At 28.7% G+C, this 20,437-nt stretch overlaps 1 protein-coding gene across 1 annotated transcript in view; it reads right to left on the reverse strand.

Annotated features, from left to right (window-relative positions):
* Positions 1 to 19,269, reverse strand: part of LOC110036072 (NAC domain-containing protein 14-like) — a 29,065-nt gene extending 9,796 nt beyond the window's left edge. The window contains exons 1-2 of the mRNA XM_020740425.1: positions 18,969 to 19,269; positions 18,587 to 18,870 (exon numbers count right to left, since the gene is read on the reverse strand). Of these exons, the coding sequence (XP_020596084.1) occupies positions 18,587 to 18,870; positions 18,969 to 19,137 (453 nt within the window). The 5' untranslated portion in view covers positions 19,138 to 19,269. The remainder of the gene's footprint in view (positions 1 to 18,586; positions 18,871 to 18,968) is intronic.
* Between the last annotated feature and the right edge of the window lie 1,168 nt (positions 19,270 to 20,437).

Genomic DNA, 20,437 nt, shown 5'->3' on the forward strand with positions numbered 1-20,437 from the left:
ATATATATACACACACACACACACATATATATATATATATCTATATATATATATACACACACATATATATATATATATATATCTATATATGTATATATAGATCTATATGTATATATATATATTTGATGGGCTTGTTCAATGCTGTTGATCAACTCTACAACTGAGAGATTACAATGCTTGTCTTCTTTATGGATTAATAAGACAGATATGTAGTTTCTTTATGCTATTGTTACAATGCTTGTACTTCGCACCTAAAGGAAGTCGTTGCAGGACATTTATTTGAGATGATTTAGCTTGCTTGATTTGTATGCATTTTATTTGACATGTCATTATCGGGTGTATAATGACTAATTATGTGATAATTATATAATTACATATGTTTTAGAGGTTTCATTAGTAAAAGATTTAATTTATAATGGTATGATTTGTTTTGACTGAATTCAGATTAGTTTGTTTTTTTATTATTTTCTTGTTTGTAAATTACTCTTTATAAGTAGAGGATGGCTGTAAGAAATTACAATGATAAGTAAAAAATTTACAATAAAGTCTCCTCTCCTCTTCCTTAAGGTGGCTGATCACCCTTCTCTCTTCTATCTTCTCTTCTCTGCTTTTGTTATCTCCCTTTAGGCCTCTCTTCCTCATGGCTTATTTTATCTTTTTTCCTTCATGTTTTTGGTTGATTCTAGTACAGTCCTCTCTCCCCATATCAATCTGCATCTAAGGTGAAACGTATTAATCATGCCATCAAAAGCCATGTGGCTTCAATAACAGTAATCGTGCTTTTGTGCCACATCACTTAGGCCTCTCAAATTATCAATTGTTTGGAATCTTTTTGAATCAACTATTCTTTAAACTGGAGACGTTGGAGGGAATTATTTTTAATAAATGTTGATATCCACTATTATTTATGCATCTACATATATTTAATCATTATAGACCCTATAGGCAATCAAAATCTGTTGGATTTCATTCTACCGCACCCGTTTTTCGTAGCAAGCGTGGTGATTCGACTTTGGATCAACTAATCAAAACTACTTTCCCTCATCTATTTACTCTCAACTCACATGCATATACGACGTTTTCCATGAACTTTATAAACTTACGGAACTTCGTGCTTTTTCATCCTCCCCATTTAACCCTCATTCTCAGAAAATCCCTTACAATTCTGGTCTCAATATGAGTCTGTCACAACTATTGAACCAATTAATCCTCTTATTATTAGGGAGCGCCCTATAAAATTCATTTCTCAAGATAAAAAAGAATTTCAGATTCAAATTCAAAAATTACTAAACCTCAAATTAATCGAAGCAATTACTGGTCCACATAGTAGTCCTGTTTTTTTAATAAGAAATAATGTTGAACACATCAAAGGAAAAACAATGATGGTAATTAATGATAACACGAAATTTGACAGTTATTTCCTAACAAATAAAGAAGTATTAATAAATAATATTAAGACTGCTAAACAGTTCTCTAAAATAGATTGCAAATCTGGCTTCTAATAGATTATGATGTATCTAAATAGTAGAGAATTTACATCTTTTAGTACTGCACAGGGTCAATACCAATTGAACGTTATGTCTTCTAAATTAAAAAATGCTTCACAAATATTTCAACGATATATGGATACTATCTTGGTTGAATTATCACATTTTTGTCTTATCTATGTAGATAATATTTTAATATTTAGAAAACTATCGTGCGACACTTAAAATATTTAACTTTATTTTCACAAAAAATACAAAAACATGGAATAGCTCTGAGTAAATAAAAAGTTATTTTTATGATACTATTGAATTTTTAGGACTTATTATAGATAATGATGCAATCAAATTACAAGATCATATTTTAACAAAAATTGATTATTTTAAATATATTGCTAATCAAAAAGATTTATAATAGTTTTTAAGATGTATTAACTATGTTAAAACATTCATTAGAAATTTTGTAGATTTACGAACCCCACTACAAAAGAAGTTACGCAAAAATATAACCTAATCATGGGATGAAAATGATCAAAAAATTTTATAACTGATTAAAGACCTATGTAAAAATCTATCAAAATTATATTTACCTATATCTAGTAATTATTTAATTAAAAAACTAACAGTTCTTAACTAGTATGAGGGTTTTACAAGCTCAAGGTAATGTGATTGAACTCGTGTGCATGTACAACTCAGGAAATGAATACACGTACTGAAAATATGGAGATATATGATATAGATGATGATGCCGACGAAAAGTCACTTCCAGACTTGAACAATTACCTAAAAATATTTGAATTACAAATATAAAAATTAGAATGTAAAATTATCTACGACAATAAGATTCTAAGAGAATTACATAAAGTGAAGAATTATCTGAATGGAGAAATCCATGAAGAAGAATTACTTTCAATTACTGAATTATAAAAAAATACGAGATTTTATAAATCTCAAAATTACAAAGGAAATATCCACTCTTCAAGTACTGAATTATGAGATTTTACAGATCTCAAAATTATAAAAGTACCCACTTCTTCAAATAAAATACATTTAAATACAATTGTATTGTAAAATACATCAATTAACTCTGTAAAGAGTATTAGAGAAATAACAGATGAATGACAGTAACTCTTTTTATATAAGAAAAGAATTAATTCTCAGATTTATTTTTACATAGCAGGAAAAATCCAAGCCGACTAAATATATTAAAATACATATTCCAAACTTATTTCTGAATTACATAATAACGGCTTAATACACATGATTTATCATGAAATTTCTTTACTTAAAAGATGAAATTTCTTTAAAAGAATTACTAAAATCAGTCATCATGAAATTTCTTTAAAAGAATTACTAAAATCAGTCATTAATGTCGTGGAAACATTACACATGGTCGTCAAGCACTGTAATATATATATGAAATTATATCGAACCTATCCCAAAATACGGGAAGAAATTATTTCATTTATACAGTTCGAAATTAGTAGTGAATCACATACTCCCAAATAAAGACCAACTGAAATATTTTATCAGAGATCTAAAGTAGAAGATTTATACCAAACATAGAATGAATTTAAGAAGCATTTGGATTTATTATTATTCGAGGCACTTAGTCGTATATAGTCATTGTGAGCAGCTGACGTGCAAGATACATAAAGTTATGTACCAAAAATAAGTCTCCATTCTGAGCAAAAATACTGTGACAGCCAACAAAGAAGTAAATGAATTATTTTGTCAGAGATTATAAAAAGAAAAAATACATAAATGTATGTCTTGTCAGAAATGAGATACTCTAGGAGTATAAGACAAACTTGAAGCTAGAAATACTGGGATGTAAAGAAAACAGTCATAAAGCGAAATAATTATCAGAAAATAATTTCGTTACAAGCACTAACTCTCCACTAGTCTTTAAAGCAAAACAATTATCAAGAAAGAATTAACAGTACAACAATATTTCTCCACCGACTCAATTTGTCGACTATATTCTCCACCAGTTGAATTATTGGTCACGTATGCAGAAGCGAATTATTGAAGATATCGTCAGTCATGACGACTATGAAGCCTTTCACGACATATATAATGCTCTATTCTCTAAAGTTAGAGGCGGAGCGAAAATTAACAAGTTTTCTTCTTCTTTTTCTTTTTTCCTCCCTTGTAAACAAAATATGTGTGCTAGTCATAGAGGCTAAATAAAATCTTCTCGCTTGGATGTCTATAATTATATTATAAAGTATATAAGCTTGTCATGTTTTATTCTTATTGTTTGTTTATAATAAAATTATGTTATTTTATTTCTATTTCTTCTAGCTACGTGTAGTGTAGAAAACGAACGAAAGTTGTCATTCGCATCTCTGAAGTAATTATATAGGGTTTTGGCTATTGATGATCTGAGATTGATCATTCGTTGTGTCTGTATTTTCTCTAAAAAGCCACATAGAAAAATATAATATGAATAAGAGATTGAGGTGAAACCCTAGAATAGGTAGCAATAACGAAAAAAAATATTAGGATAAGCTCTCAGTATAAAGCATGATGAACCCGATATTACTTTATAATATACAAAAGGTAGAAGAGTGTGAAGAACTACTTAAAAATGGAAGATAATATAAAAAGAATAGATTTAGAAATAAAAAACCTAAAAATAAATATTATAGATATAGAAGAATAAATTAAAATAAATAAATTTATTAATATCGAATTTGAGAAATAAAAGCCCCAAAAAAGGTATCACAGTCTGATGATTAACAGGCTAAAACATATAAATGTCCTAAATATATCAAATGTTGTTGTACAGCTTCATGATTTTATAGATCTAATTGTACTTCTTATAAATTTCAAATGAAATAAGAAAAAGTATTAAAAAACGATTACTTTTAGATGAACTTAGGTTAGATATATTTGACAAGGTTAATAATGAATAAATTCTATTTAGATCAAGAATTTAACAGAATTTGTGAACTATTACAGATAGAAAATAAACAATTATAAGTCTTTCTAAAAAAGTAAATTTTTCATATCAAATCTCCCTTAAGAAATTCAAATGAATGGATAGTTATTAGTTATATGATCCTAAAACAACATGTTGAATTAGAATTAAATTCTTAAACTATACTTAAGACCAACTCGTTAATTTATGAAATTAAACCAAAATCAACTTGAAAAAATTAAACTCTTTAAAAATATAATACAATCTAGATATTAAAAACTAGCGCACATGGAAAGCACTTCCAATATATATGAGTTAGGCATGAGACTAATTCAACTTATTGTTTTAGGATCATATAACTGATAACGATCCCTTCATTATTGGGGTCTTCATTTTCTCAAATTTGATATTATTTAATTTTAATTTTTATATTTGTTCTTCTATATTTATATGGGGTCTTCATTTTCTCAAATTTGATATTATTAAATTTTAATTTTTATATTTGTTCTTCTATATTTATAATATTTACTTTTAGGGTTTTTATTGCTATATATATTTTTTTTAGACTATCTTTTATTTCTAAGTTTTTTTCACTCTTCTGTCATTTGTATATTACAAAGTAATAGTGAGTTCATCATGCTTCCTACTGATCTTACGCTGTTTCTATCTATTCTAGGGTTTGACCCCAACAACTTCGGTTCATTTTATATTTTTTTCATGGTTTTCTAGAAAAAATACGGGCTCAACAAATAATTAATTTCAGATCATCAACAGCCCACAACCCTATATAATTACTTAAGAGATGTGAAGCATAGCATTCGTTTGTTTCCTACACTAAGCGTAGATAGAAGAAATAGAAATACATTAACACAATATTATTATAAACAAACGATAAGAATAAAACACGACAACCTTACATACTTTAAAACATACTTACAGACATCCAAGCAAGAAGACTATATTTAGCCTATATGGCTAGAAAACATTTTGTTTACAAGAGAGGAAGAAAGAAAAAAAAAAGAAAAAGAAAACTTACTAATTTTTGCTCTGCTTCTAGCTTCAAAGAATAAAAGCATTATATAGGCCGTGAAAGACTTCATAGTCATCATGACTGACGATATCTTCAATAATTCGCTACTGCATATGTAGCCAATAATTCAGCTGGAGGATAATAAAATCGACAATAATTGAGTACCTGGAGAATTATTCTTGTACGGTTAGGTTCCTTCTTGATAATTATTTTGCTTTACAGACTATTAGAAAGTAAGGGCTTGTACGAAAGATTCTTCTTTGATGATTAATTCACTTTATAGTTATTTTTTACATCCCACTATTTTTAGTTTCAAGTTTGTCTCTACTCATTGTAGAGTATCTCGCTTCTGGCAATACATACATTTATGTATTTTTTCTTTTGGTAACTTATGGAAAAATAATTATTTTACTTCTTTGTTGGTTGTCAGTATTTTTGCTCAGAATGGAGACTTTTTTGTACATAACTTCATGTATCTTGTGCATCGGCTGCTTGCAATTATTATATATGAATAAATGCTTCAAACAATGATAAATCCAAATATGCTTGAATCTAGCTTCTTACTTTTATTCCATATTTGGTATAAATCAATTGTTTTAGATCTTTGGGATAATATTTTAGTCGGTCTATATTTGGGAGTATATGATTCGCTGCTAATTCCAAGCTGTATAAACAAGATAATTCATTCCCGTATTTCGAAAAAAATTTGATATAATTTCATATATATATATATTCTAGTATTTGACGATCATGTAGAATGTTTAAACGGCATCAATAACTAGTTTTGGTAATTTTTTTAAGAGATTTTTATCATCTAAATAAATCATGCGTATTAAGCTGCTATAATATAATTCCGAGATAAGTTTGGAATCTATATTTCCATACATATAGATGACTTGGAATTTTTCAGCCATGTGAAAATAAATCTGAGAATTAATTCTTTCCTTATATAAAGATAATTGTTCTCGTCCATCGAATAATTCTAAAATACCATTTGCAAAGTTAATCAATACCTTTGCATTTGAAGGTTTTCTATTTGAAAAAGTGGATACTTTTTTTGTAATTTTGAGATCTGTAAAATCTTGTAATTCAGTAATTGAAGAGCTGGATACTTCCATTGTAATTTTGAGATTTGTGAAATCCCATATTTTTTATAATTCAGTAATTAAAAGTAATTTTTCCGCATGATTTTCTACATTAAGTTAATTCTTTACTTTCAGTAATTTTTTTAGAATATCATTTCCGTGGGCAATTTCACATTCTAATTTTCATATTTGTAATTCCTTAGAATGTCATTTCCGTGGGCAATTTCACATTCTAATTTTGATATTTGTAATTCAAGTATTTCTAGATATTGTTTAAGTCCGGAAATGAATTTTTGTCGACATTGTCAGATATATCATATATCTCCATATTTTTAGTACTTGTATTTATTTCCTGCATATATCACGTGTCAGTCTCAGCAAAAGCATTTTTATTTCCCTCAATATATTTTATAACAAAAATATATGCAAAAAATCAATTTTGTCATCTCATTAATATTTTACTAGGTAAAGTATCTACCATTTATTCTATAACAAATGAATTCAATGTTTTGTTATGTCTTAATTAAAAATATTTCATTTAAAAAGATTTCAAATTTTTTAATTGTTTTTTAATTGCGAACAACTCTTTTTCATTAATATGATAATTATGTTTTGTCATTGTAAACGTACCTGAGTTGTAGCTGCACAAGAGTTCAATAGCATTATGTTGAGCATTTAAAATTGCTCCCCATAGTAGTTCAGAACTGTCAGTTTCCATAATTAAATATTCACCAAATATAGGTAAATATAAATTTGGTAGGTTTTTACATAAATCTCTAATATATTGTAAATTTTTTTTTATCATTTTGATCCCAAGAACATATTATATTTTTGTATAACTTCTTTTTTAGTGAGGCTTGCAAATCTGCAGACTTCTAATAAATGCTTCGGTGTAGTTGATACGTCGTAAAAATCGTTATATATCTTTTTTATTAGTAATATGTTTAAAATAATCACTTTTGTTAAAATATGATCTTGTAATTCAATCGTGCATTTACCAATAATAAGTCTTAAAAATTCAATAGTATTTGTCACAAAACAAGTTTCTTTTTACTTAGAGTTATTTCATATTTTTATATTTTTTTGATAATAAAGATAAATGTTTTAAGTGATGCGCAATAGTTTGGCTAAATATTAAAATATCATTTATATAGATAAGTCGGAAGTGGGATAATTCAGAAAAGATAGTATTCATACGTCAATGAAATATTTGTGAAATATTTTTTAATCCAAAAGACATAATGTTCCATTGATAGTGACCCTGCGAAGTACTAAAGTTGTAAATTCTCTATCATTTAGGTGCATCATAATTTGTTAGAAGTCAGACTTACAATCTAATTTAGAGAATCATTTAGTATTTTTAATATGATTTATTAATACTTCTTTATTTAATGAAAATAACCATCAAATATCGTGTCATTATTAAGTTTTTTATATTTAATTACTATCCTTACTTTTCCTCTAATTTGTTCAGCATGATTTCTTACTTAAAAAATAAAACTACTATGCGGACTAGTACTTGTTTCGATTAATTTGAGATTTAGTAATTCTTGAATTTGAATCTGAACTTCTTTTTTATCTTCAGATAAGTATTTCATAGGGAGCTCCCTAATAATAAGACAGGGAATAATTGGTTCAATAGTCGTGACAGACTCGTCTTAAGACCAGAATTGTAACGGATTTTCTGAAAATGAGGGGTTAAATAGGGAGGACACAAAAGCACGAAGTTCTGTAAATTTAGAAAGTTCAGGAGAAAATGTCGTATACGCATGTGAGCTGAGAGTAAATAGATAAGAACAATTAGTTTTGATTAGTTGATCCAAAGTCAAATCACCACGCTAGCTGCGAAAAACGGGTGTGATAGAATGTAATTTCAGTGTGCAGAGTAAAGGACAAAAGGGTGGGTGATGAATGGGGTAACCAAAATGATTTCATTCAAAAATTAAGTAAATGACAAGAAAGTTTTGAAAAAATTATTTCCTAGAATTAAATTAGGGTCAATGTTGGATAGACACCATAATTTAGGTATTTTAATAAGAGTGAATTGCATAATAACTAATTGATCTTTCCAATATTCATTTATAGTGCGGTGACCATTAAAAGTTGCTAGTAGAGGTTAGGTATGTATAGGGTTATGGTCTAGAACCATATATTTTTTACAGATAGTGATATCACTACCAGTATCACATAGAGCATGTATGCATGTATAGGAATATAGAGCATGTATAGGAATTTCCTAAGGTCATATGTAAGAATATATAATTCTACCATGATATAGCTATGAAAGTTGGGAATTACGTTAATAGAGTATAGTTATATATATGAACAATATCATGTGTAAATGTAATAGTATGTTATTGGAGAAAATCCTTACATACTAAAATTCGATTAAAATTTTTGTCATCCGTTAAAAATAAATGTTGGAAATCAACTCGTTAATTATTAATACCCCAGAAACCAAAGAGTAAATTGGCTTCATGAGTACAAGAATACTTTTGTCCAAAATAATCTTGATAATCTTGACATATTTATGCAGTGCCTTTTAATATCTGTAAGTTTGTTGTCAATAAGTTTTGATCTATATGTGAACAATGTGATCATGTATCTAATATAATCATACATTGTTTTTCAGGTGTAAAATAATATCCATAAACTAATAATTGATTATTATTATAATATTTCCGACTATTGGATGGTCTAGTTAGAAAGATAGATTGATTAATAACATGAGAACTTCGAAGTTGTATAGCCATATAATTAGAATTTTTAGAGAAGCTAAGTAGTGGATGTCTTTGGCTTCCATAATTTTTATTTTCATTGAAATCAAAAAGAACAATAGATGAATGAGTAATTTCCAATTCACTATTTTCTTCAGGTTGAATTGTGTAACCAAAATGAGAGAAGAGATGATCTAAATGAATTGCATCATTATGTGGTTTAAATGCTATTGTATTATGTTGATTACTATATACATAAGCAACTTTATAAGTAATACTATAAACTGAACTTCTTTCACGTAATTTTACTCCGTCTAGCTTAATGTCGTAATGTAAGAAATTAGTCTAAAAGTCGATCAATAATATTTATAGCATAATTTGGGTGTAAATTAAACATTAAAGTTTGATAACATAAATTTCCTTGTATAACGCCTAATAAAGCATCTTTTTTGGAATGTATAATTACATCATCATAAATCCAGAAAGTAATAGAGCTATCAATTTATTTAGAAAAATATGTTTTAATTAAGATATGGATTCCTCCAAAAAATATTTGTTTATAATTCTCAGGGTTTTTAATTCTTTCTAAATCTTGTATTTTTATTTGTTAATTATACAGAGATATTTGTGTACTTCCTTTTGCATTTAAAATATCAATGAAATGTTCTCTCTGATGAATATTGTAGTGTATACTTCTTTTCCAAAGGAAAATAGGCATGTCAAAAAAATCTTTACTTCCAAAGGATAATTTTCGTTTTAGTATCTTATTATAGGCTTGTTCTAATAATGTAATATGTCTTTCAAATTTAATAGAGTTGTCATTAATTGTATCTGATTCAAGGTTTTTGTCCATTATCAAATTACAAATTGAATAGTTTATGTTTATTAAATTTTCTTTTGTATGTGATAGTTTATAAATATCTTCACTATCTATCTCGGCAAAATGAAAAATTGATTCTAACTCATTTTCATTTATAGTTGCTACTGATTTTACATGACTTACTTTAGTCTTTTAAGAGCATGTGTTTGCATAATGTCCTTCTTGTTTACAAATCCAACATTTACTAATTCTGACTTTTTAGTATTTTTATAAGTGTTGGACTTTTTATCTTTTTTTTCTAACAGTTCTTTTATACGGATTAAAATATCTTTCATGTATTTTCTTAAAGATTTTTTCATTTTACTTTTTGCAGAGCAATTACAAGTGTTATGGGAAGACGAGCAACTCCATTGTTGAGCAACTAAATCTAATTTTCACAACATAAAGATTATTTATATTGTTTATTTTGTGTGTGTAAGTCAAGATGCTGACAAGATTCAACTAATTTTTCTAGAGCATATGGTATTCGGCTACCTAAAGTGATGTCATTTGAATGGATTTTTGTAAATTCTTGACTCCATAGAATATTATATAGTTCAAATAGTTTGTAAAAATACATATCTAAATATAACAATCGATCATCACGATCATCAAGCTAGAATATCATAAAAAACTTTTTGATAATCACAGTTATATTCGTTTAAATAACAAATATTGCAAATGTTTATTGTTATTATTTTTTGTTTGGCGATAGCTGATTGATATTACTTTTTTTTGCTTCGATGATATATTTAAATTTATATTCTAAAAATTCACATTTTAGAAAATCTCCACAAATACTGGGTCTTTTGCCAGGTATACTGACAATTTTTTCACAGAAACAAGTTTTTCTAATAATTTATTTTTTATTATCTCTTAAACAAAAAAACCATTTATTTGTTATTCCAGTAAATGTGTTTTCTAAAAATCCATAGACATTCTCGCCTTTTAAATTGAAATTATATATTGCTAAATTATTTTCTATTACCCATTTATCGATTATTTATATAATATTTCTACAACAATCAATATTTAAATAGATATTGTGTCCACTAATGGGTTCAAGTATTTGATTTTGATTATTTGATCTTAATTGATTCGGTCTTGAAGTAGAAATATGTTTTATACTTGGTGGTAGGTAATGTGCAAAGAACTATTATTGTGACTTGTACTAGCTTCATTAGAATTAGATTGATTATATGAAGGCGTAGGAGTAGGGGTGTAAACGAGCTGAACACGAGCTGACTCATTTATATTTCGAGCTCAAAAAGTGTGTTCGTGTTCGGCTCGTTTGCTTAATTAGCCGAACACGAGCTGTTCACGAACAAAGAGTCTTTTTAACAACCCTAATCATGTAGCCATAAGACAATAAGGATTTAAGCAAGATTTAAAAATTATTATTTATATTAAAACATTATTTGAATCTAGTTTAATAATTTTTATTATATTTTCTTAATCAATATTTTAATTGATTATAAATCTTTGTAGTCTTGTGGTCAACTAGATTTTTTTAAAATACTACTTATATATATATAAACTTGATGAGTAGTATTTCGAGCCAAAACGAGCCGAATACGAACAAACACATCTTAGTTCGTGTTCGGCTCGTTAACTTATCAAACAAAAGAGCCGAACACGAGCTTTTTAACAAGCCGAACACAAGCTGTTCGCGAACAACAAGCCATTTTGACAGCCGAACACGAGTTTTTTAACAAGCCGAACACAAGCTGTTCACGAACAACAAGCCATTTTGACAGCCCTACGTAGGAGTATCGATTAAAGGATAGTTTATAAAAGTATTCATGAAATGGTGTTCTCTTAAAATATTAATTAAATCTTTTATTTCATTTTTAAGTTTGAGAAGGTTCTTCGACTGAAATGATTTCATTAATTTGAATAGCTCTTGTATATTTCCTTGAGAATTGTATTTTATTTGATTCAACCAGCCGAGAATATCTGGGTAAGAAGAAAATCTTTTTGAGTTGCAACATCCGGCAAGAATGGCTGTTGTGGCTACATTAGTATTTAAAATTTGTTGTTTTTGAATTATTCTCATGCCTAACTCATGTATATTAAAAGTATTTTTTGTGGGCGCTAACTTTTTTATATCTAGATTGATTATATTTTTAAAGAGTTTCAAGTTGATTTTCGGTTAATTCCATAAATTAACGAGTTGGTCGTTAAGTATATTTTCAGAATATAATCTTAATTCAACTTTTTGTTTTAGGATCATATAACTAATAACAACTAATTTGTTTGAATTTCCTACGAGAGATTTAACATGAAAAATTTGCTCTTTTAGAAAGACATCTAATTGTATATTTTTTATGTTTATTTGTAATAATTCATAAATTCTGTTAAATTCTTGTTTTAAATAGAATTTATTCGTTATTAACCTCGTAAAATATATCTGACCTAAGTTCATCTAAAAGTAATCACTTTTTTAATTCTTTTTCTTCTTTCATTTGAAATTTATAAGAAGCGCAATTAGATCTATAACACCATGAAGGCGTATGAAACATTCGATATATTTGAGACATTCATATGTTTTAGTATACTGATCGTCAAACTCTGATATCATTTTTGATCTTATAGATCTAATTTTACTTGGACTAGCTTCATTTAGTATTGTGACTTGTACTAGCTTCATTAGAATTCAGAAAGCACTTCTAATATACATGAGTTAGGCATGAGACGAATTCAAAATCAATAAATTTTAAATAGTAACACATCCAGAACAGTCAATCTTGTCGAATGCTAGAAGTTAGAGAGATTTTCTTTTCACACAGATATTTATTGGTTGGATATATTAAACAAAATATAATTCTCAAGGAAATATACAATGAGCTATTCAAATTAATAAAATTATTTCAGTCGAAAAACCTTCTCAAACTGAAAAAAATAAGAGATTTAATTAATATTTTAATAGAACACAATTTCATGAACATTTCTCTAACTATCCTTCAGTCGATACTCCTACACATTCAAATAATCAATCTAATTCTAATGAAACTAGTAAAGTCATAATGCTAGTTCTTATGCACATTACGTGCCACTAAGTATTAAGCATATTCATACTCTAAGACCAAATCAATCAAAGATCAAATAATCGAAATCAAATCTCTGAACCCATTAGTGAACACGGTATCTATTTAAATATTGATTGTTGCAAAAATATTAACAAAATAATCGATAAATGGGTAATAGAAAATAATTAAATAATATACAATTATAATTTAAAAGACGACGAGGCACATGGATTTTTAAAAAACACATTTACTGGAATAGCAAAGAAATGGTTTATTGGTTTAAAAGAAAATAAAAAATAAATTATTTTAGAAACTTGTTTATGTGAAAAACTGTCAGCACGCTTGGCAAATGGTCTAGTATTTATGGTGATTTTCTAAAATGTAAATTTTTATGATATAAAGTTAAATATAACACCGAAGCATAAAAACAGAAATATCAATCAGATATCACCAAACAAAAAAAACAACATTAAATATTTACAATATTTGTTATTAAATTAATATAATTGTGATTATCAAAAATTCTTTTATGATATTCTAGTTGATGATCGATTGTTATATTTAGATATGTATTTTTACAAACTATGTGAACTATATAATATTCTATTGAGTTAAGAATTTAGAAAAATACATCCAACGACATCACTTTAGGCAGCTGAATACAATATGCTTTAGAAAAATTATCTGAAGCTTGTCTGCATCTTGACTTAAACAACTAGATCTATTAAAGTATGGTGATAGTAGAAAAGCTACCATACGATTTTTAAAAAAATAAATATTTATAATATTCACTGCAGTTTTCTAAGAAGTAAATTTCTTCATCACACATTTACAACCACCTTTACAAAAAGGTGTACCTATCCCAAAACGGTACTTAACGGTGTACTTTCCTAACTAAGTAAATGTCTCCAAAATGTCAATGAGATGATTCATACTTCAATTTTTAGCTATGACAACATCAACATAAGTTTCCAAATTTCTTCCATTTGATCTTTGAATATTATGTCCATCCACCTTAGATATGTTGCTCAATTAGTTTTGAGCTCGAAGGGTATAATTTTATAACAAAGTGACCCTTATCCATGGTAAAACTTCATTGTTTTTTATCTTCCTAGAACATTTTGATAAGGTGGTATCCCGATAATGCATCAAGAAAACCTTGTGTGGAGAAAACTTAATTGTAGGTGAAAAATAACATCAATATTGGCCAGCAAGTAAGAATCCTTTGGACAACCATTATTTATTTATTTTTTAAATCCAAACATATTTGTCTCTTACCATTTGATCTCTTAAATATAACCCTATTTGAAATCCATTTAGGATACTAGACTTCTTAAATGAATTCAACTTTTAGAGGTTTTACTCATTTTTAATGGCAACATTAATTTCTTCTAAAAATTTTCTATTTTGTGGTTGTCTTTATTGTTAGAATTAATATGTACTTACAGGAAATATGGTTGATATTCACCCAAATCTCAGATATCTCCCAAGAAAGAAAATCCATAGTATTATGCAATTAAAATATAAGTTAGCTTTGAGAGTACATTTGCAAAGAGAGATGAGAAGAAATATCTTCAGTGGTTGGTACTTAAATCAAGTCTTCCTTTATGTTTTTTATTCAAAAAATACTATCACTTTTATTTTGACACAAATAAGATCACATTTTAGCGACTAGATTAAATATCCTAAAGTACTATGATAATGTTGTTGGATGAAGCAAATTTGACTATAAGATGCTTGACAAACATCAAAACTTTAAATGAATCAAGTAGTGATCATCCAAAGATGAAATTGCAAGCTAATGCTGCTCTTATTATCATGAGGTATATATGTCTAACTTCATTAATGTTATTATTTTCCCATAAGACTCGAAAAGTATATACCTTCTAGAATACACCTCTCCCCTAAACCTAGCCAATATCCCTTCTGGTGGTTGGAAGTTTCTAGAACCCAATCTCATCCTTTTGGCCAAATCAAGGAATGGGATGTTGACTAAAATTCCAATGTCAATGGGGACCAACAACACTAGAAATGATTAATGAGTGTGGCAATGATTGCACATTATACATGTTTTGAAAAGGTCACAAATCGTTATTTAAGAGAGATCTGCGCAGAGTTGAAGAGAAATGAACCTCATAATCAATGAGCTTCTTCAACGTTGTAAATTGAGTAGCCTCAACTCTAGCTCTCCCAGTGATGGCACATATTGTCACAATAATTTTTATATCATTAAACATCCTTGCAAAAGGTACTTTTGCAGGCTAATTATATATGTAACAATAAACAAGAAATTACTTAAGGCGGATCTCTTTAGTTAAATTTTCCAACCGATATTTAAAAACTCTACAACTCACTATGCCATGGTCATAAATATTTCAGTAAAGATTTATCTTAGCCTTTGGCCAATTTACTCATGGGTGTTGGTCACTAAGTATTTTATATTTTAAATAGGCAGTGACTAATGGCCAGTTAGAAGGAGGAAGACATCAATATACCTTGTAAAAGGTAAAGATAATAGATTATTACTACTATCAACAAGTGGTTATCTTCTATATTGTTTCTCATTATATGATAAATCAACCTTTATTAACTTATTAGGTTGAGAAAATAAGATTTTGTTCTTCCATTTTCCAACAAGGAAGATAATTCTCTCATGGGATATTTAGATTCCTATACTAGTATATTTTAGCTGCTTTTCAATAGCTTTTTCAAGCTTAATAAAAACTTTTTCACTTTTCATAACAATTTCTTAACATTAATCCAAGGATTAATACAATCTTTGCCTAAAATTTGTAGTCTTTAGTGACTTCAAATGAGGCTTCCATGTAATCTCCCAACCTCTCCCATGTGTTATGCTTGATGTAGAAGAGCAACGAAGAAAGTTCGTAATGCCCTTTCTAGGCTAGGCTAAGAAATTGGGCAAGATACAAATATTAAACTCCTCAAATAAGCCAATACTTGAGAAAGCTAGTGTGTTAAACCATCTTCAAGTCATTGCAAATATTTTGCGCTCTATAGCATTTTAGATGTTATTTAAAGAAAGACTGTTCTTGAAAATATCTAAATGCTTTTCTGGATCTGCAACTCCCTTAAGCATTTCTCACTGCAGAGCTTTGAAATTCATGAGAAGAACTCTTCTCATGAGAAGAAATCTTCTAAGACTTAGAAGTTATAAGAAATTTATGCAAGGAATTTGTGCAATAAGAAAAAAATTTGACTGTCTGATGATAACATTTTTAAGTTCATGATAATACTGAGGTTTTTAAGTTGCCAGAGCAATATGATGATTTATTGCATCATTAATTTCCCTTGTGATTGTGACTTTTTTATTTCACACACACCCAAATACAAGCACACCACATATGCACAATCCAAGATCTCTTGGTTGAAGGATAAAGCACTAAATCAATAGGCTAAGATGACTTGCATTTAGATATTAAGTTAAAGTTAATGTACATCATCAAATCACGTATCAATTTGTTCTTGAATGATGAATGCATCGTCATTCAATGACTTGCTAAAATGATGTTCAAAATGAACAATACCAATATGAACATAAGATTTTAATTGACAAACATCGTTGTTATTGTTGCCATCTATCCAATCTCATTTTCCTCCATCTTATGGTAGAGTGATTCATATAGATGATGCCAAAGGTGTGAACAATGGTAGCACATTCACTCATAAGATCGGAGGAATATTAATTTTCAATAGGGCTAGGATTTGAAAAATAATTGAACCTAATATACACTTTGAGGAGACTTGTTAGGAAGCAAGGAAAACAAGCTCACAAAGATAAAAGTTAAAAACAATAATAAGTGGCTCAATCTGTAGGCATACGCCCATTACTAAGAGTTAAAAGAAAATTCTTTTGTTCCCCTTAATACCATAGGAACTTTATCAAAGTAGACATCTAATGATAAACCCTGCAAAGAGGTTGGATTGATGTTATTTATGGAAAAGCCTTGTCTTCAAGGTTACATTATGCTTAATTGGAAGTTGAAATAGATCTAACACCAGTATGTGTCACTTGAATGAATGCATCCATTAATTTATAAGTTATTGGCAAATATGTGAATAAGATTTTAAAAAAAGTTAAGGCGATTAAAATAAGTACTCGTTTTCTTGACTTATTTAAAAGTATGCAAACAAATCCCACATCAATTTTAAAAATCATTATTTTTTATTCATTCCCACTAAGTGCTTCTTAAAGTAATAAATCTATCCTTTGCAAATTATCTTGAACAAATTCAATCCATGATACCTTTGCTCTACCCATTTTCCTTCCCAATCTATCAATTTTTTTTTAAATCATCTAACAATCTTCTAGTGCATTTTCTAATCATTCATTTATATATCCAAAACATCTAATTCTATTTTTAGCCACCTAATCTTCACTAAATGTCACTCCAACCATTTTTCTAATACAATCATTCCTTAATTTAGATAATTAGATTTTTCCACATAGCTATCCTTGTATTCCTGCTAGACTTAACTTAGCTATCAAAGATTTTTTTACTACACTAATCAGATTTATATAAACTAGCTAACCGATTTTATAAGATGTACCTTTCAAGCATTCATGATATCATCATATCACATAACATTCCTTGCTCACTTTTTCCCTTTTAAACACTCAAATCTAACTCAAAAAGACATATTCTCATGATTTTGTATAATAGATTTACTAAACTTTAAACCTATCACACAAAGACATCATTTTATCTTCTGATAATTTTGATTGATGATTATTGATATCAAACCCACTAAAATCAAAAAGGAATTCAACTTTGAAAAGGTGGCGACCAAAAACAAGAATGTAACAAAAACATTATTCTACTTTTCTCATAGTCAAGTTTAGTAAACATATAAAAATACAATATGGCATAAATAAATCTCTCGCATAATGAAGCAGAACCATGGAAAATAAGTAAATTGTGTAATCAAACCAAGTTTTCTCCCTTTTAAGTAAACTATAAGCCTTCACTAAAGCAGAACAAGTTTTACCATAAAACTTGGTGAGCAGTATACCATGTCCAACAACGACGGCACACATATCATATAAACTAGATCATGTAAATTGGGCACAAGCATACCTAGACTACTCAAAGAGGAATCCCTCCAAAGAAAAAAAGAAAAAAAGAAAAAAGAAAAAAAGGAAAAACATACATTCTTCCTTCATTTAAAGAAAGATTGAAAAAAGTAAAAACATACATTCTTCCTTCATTTAAAGAAAGATTTCATAGAAAACTGAAATTCGCCAAAAAAAACGAAAAGAAAGAAAAAAGAGTAACTTATCATATCGGAAGCCATCCTCCAGGCAACGAGAAAAAGACGCGACAACAAGCAAATATATCCAATTCTAGTTATTCCAATATTCAAACATCCATTCACAATCATGCATTTAGAACTTGAAGTGAAAAACAAGGATGCAGGCACACAAATAAATGGTGTACCTGTTCCCCGCACTCAAATTCCTGCTCGGTAGTCCGATACTCATGCATAATCCAGCAAGTGCGTAATCCTTTTGGGGCTCGGCCGCGGTGAAATACAAGGGTTTTCTTCATCCCGATGACACCAGGAAGCGGCGCCGCGCGCGACCGAATGACCCGATCCTTACCAGTGGCCTTCCAGTAACCAGCCCCCGTCGCCCGGTTAGACCGATAACCATTAGGGTACTTGCGGTCAATAGGCGCGAAAAAGAACCACTCATGGTCATCGGATCGGATCAAAGATTTATCTGTGAAAGGACCTAAAACCCGTCAAGTTCAAATCTTTTGGAACCTGAAAAGACAAAGAAATGGTAGAAGACGAGATGAAGAGTTGGGCTGATAATACCAGGGAGGTCCCATGGCTCGCATTTGCAGACATCGATCTCAGGAATCACTTGCGTGTCAGAATGGAGTCGGCCGGTGATTTTTCCTTTGAGGTAGTGGTTAACGAGCTCTTCGTCGGTGGGGTGAAAACGGAAACCTAAAGGTAGAGATTCGAGAGGAACGACCGTCATGACTTCCCAACCTCCCACAGAACTCTTTCGGAGTGAGCGTCGCACCTGAAAATACTCGACAGATTCCTAAAAAGCTCGAACTTCGGCAAGTTTGGAAGCTTCACGCATGAATGGACACATCTGAAAAGTGGACTAGATTCCTCCAAAACATGCAAGCTATTTATGTTTTTGAAATAATATATTTTATTTTTCTTTCAAAATATTTTTATGTTGGGATAAATATACAAAGATCACTAAACTATTGATATTTATAAATTAATCATTACAAATTTTTTGAACTATTAAATGGATATATTTATGCATGTCACAATACAAATTATTGAGAATTTGATAAAAATGAAATTTATCTTTGGGTTTTATCATAAGTTTTGATATTTAAGTGAATTTGTAAAATGAATCAGATCACTAAACTATTGATATCATTACAAATTTTTTGTACTATTAAATGGATATATTTATGCATGTAACAATCAAATTATTGAGAATTTGATAAAAAAGAAATTTATCTTTGGGTTTTATCCTAAGTTTTGATATTTAAGTGAATTTGTAAAATGAATGAAAAGGGGTGGTTGATTTGTAAATCTCAAGTTTCAGGTGGTCTATATGTAATTGCCACTTTTATCTTGTGCTTAAATGTGTACATATTAATTAGAAAATAAAAATAAAGAACCTGAAAGTGTATAGTTTCGTTTTTCTACGTGCTCAAAAAATAAAAGTAAAAATAAAATATATTTTTATTTTAATGCTCTTAATACTTAACCATTAAGACATTTTTATAATACCTAATATCGACTTTTTTTATTTCCAACATTATCCTTATTTCCAACCAATCCAATGTCTCAAGAGTTTAGTTAGATCCTCTTCCATTATATAGACTTCTTTAACGAGCGTTGATCTTCATTAGGTTCAAAGTCCACTCACGATGTCTGATCAACTGTGGATCATTTTGATTCTCGTTATTTTAGCTTCTTCTTCCTCATAATTTTTTTTTGTATTCATGCTTAACTTTTTTACTATCTCACAACAAATCTATAGAGAAAATGTTGATTGACTAAAACATATTCCTAATAATTGTTGACTTGAGATGCTTTCTTCTTTTCAATTTCTTTTTTTTAATTCACTTTCTTTCATTTATTCTTATTTATATTTCCTCCTTTTTTTCATTATTCCATTTTCCTTGGACAATAAATCAGATATAGAGCTTTGTGCAACTGAGGGGATAACTACTGACTTGGGTCGCTACACCTTTTCTCTAGTAATTATAACAAGAGCTAGGTTAGAGACCCCAACCTAATATCAT

The sequence above is a fragment of the Phalaenopsis equestris genome, unplaced genomic scaffold (genome assembly GCF_001263595.1).
Source record: "Phalaenopsis equestris unplaced genomic scaffold, ASM126359v1 Scaffold202221, whole genome shotgun sequence".
Lineage (NCBI taxonomy): Eukaryota > Viridiplantae > Streptophyta > Magnoliopsida > Asparagales > Orchidaceae > Phalaenopsis > Phalaenopsis equestris.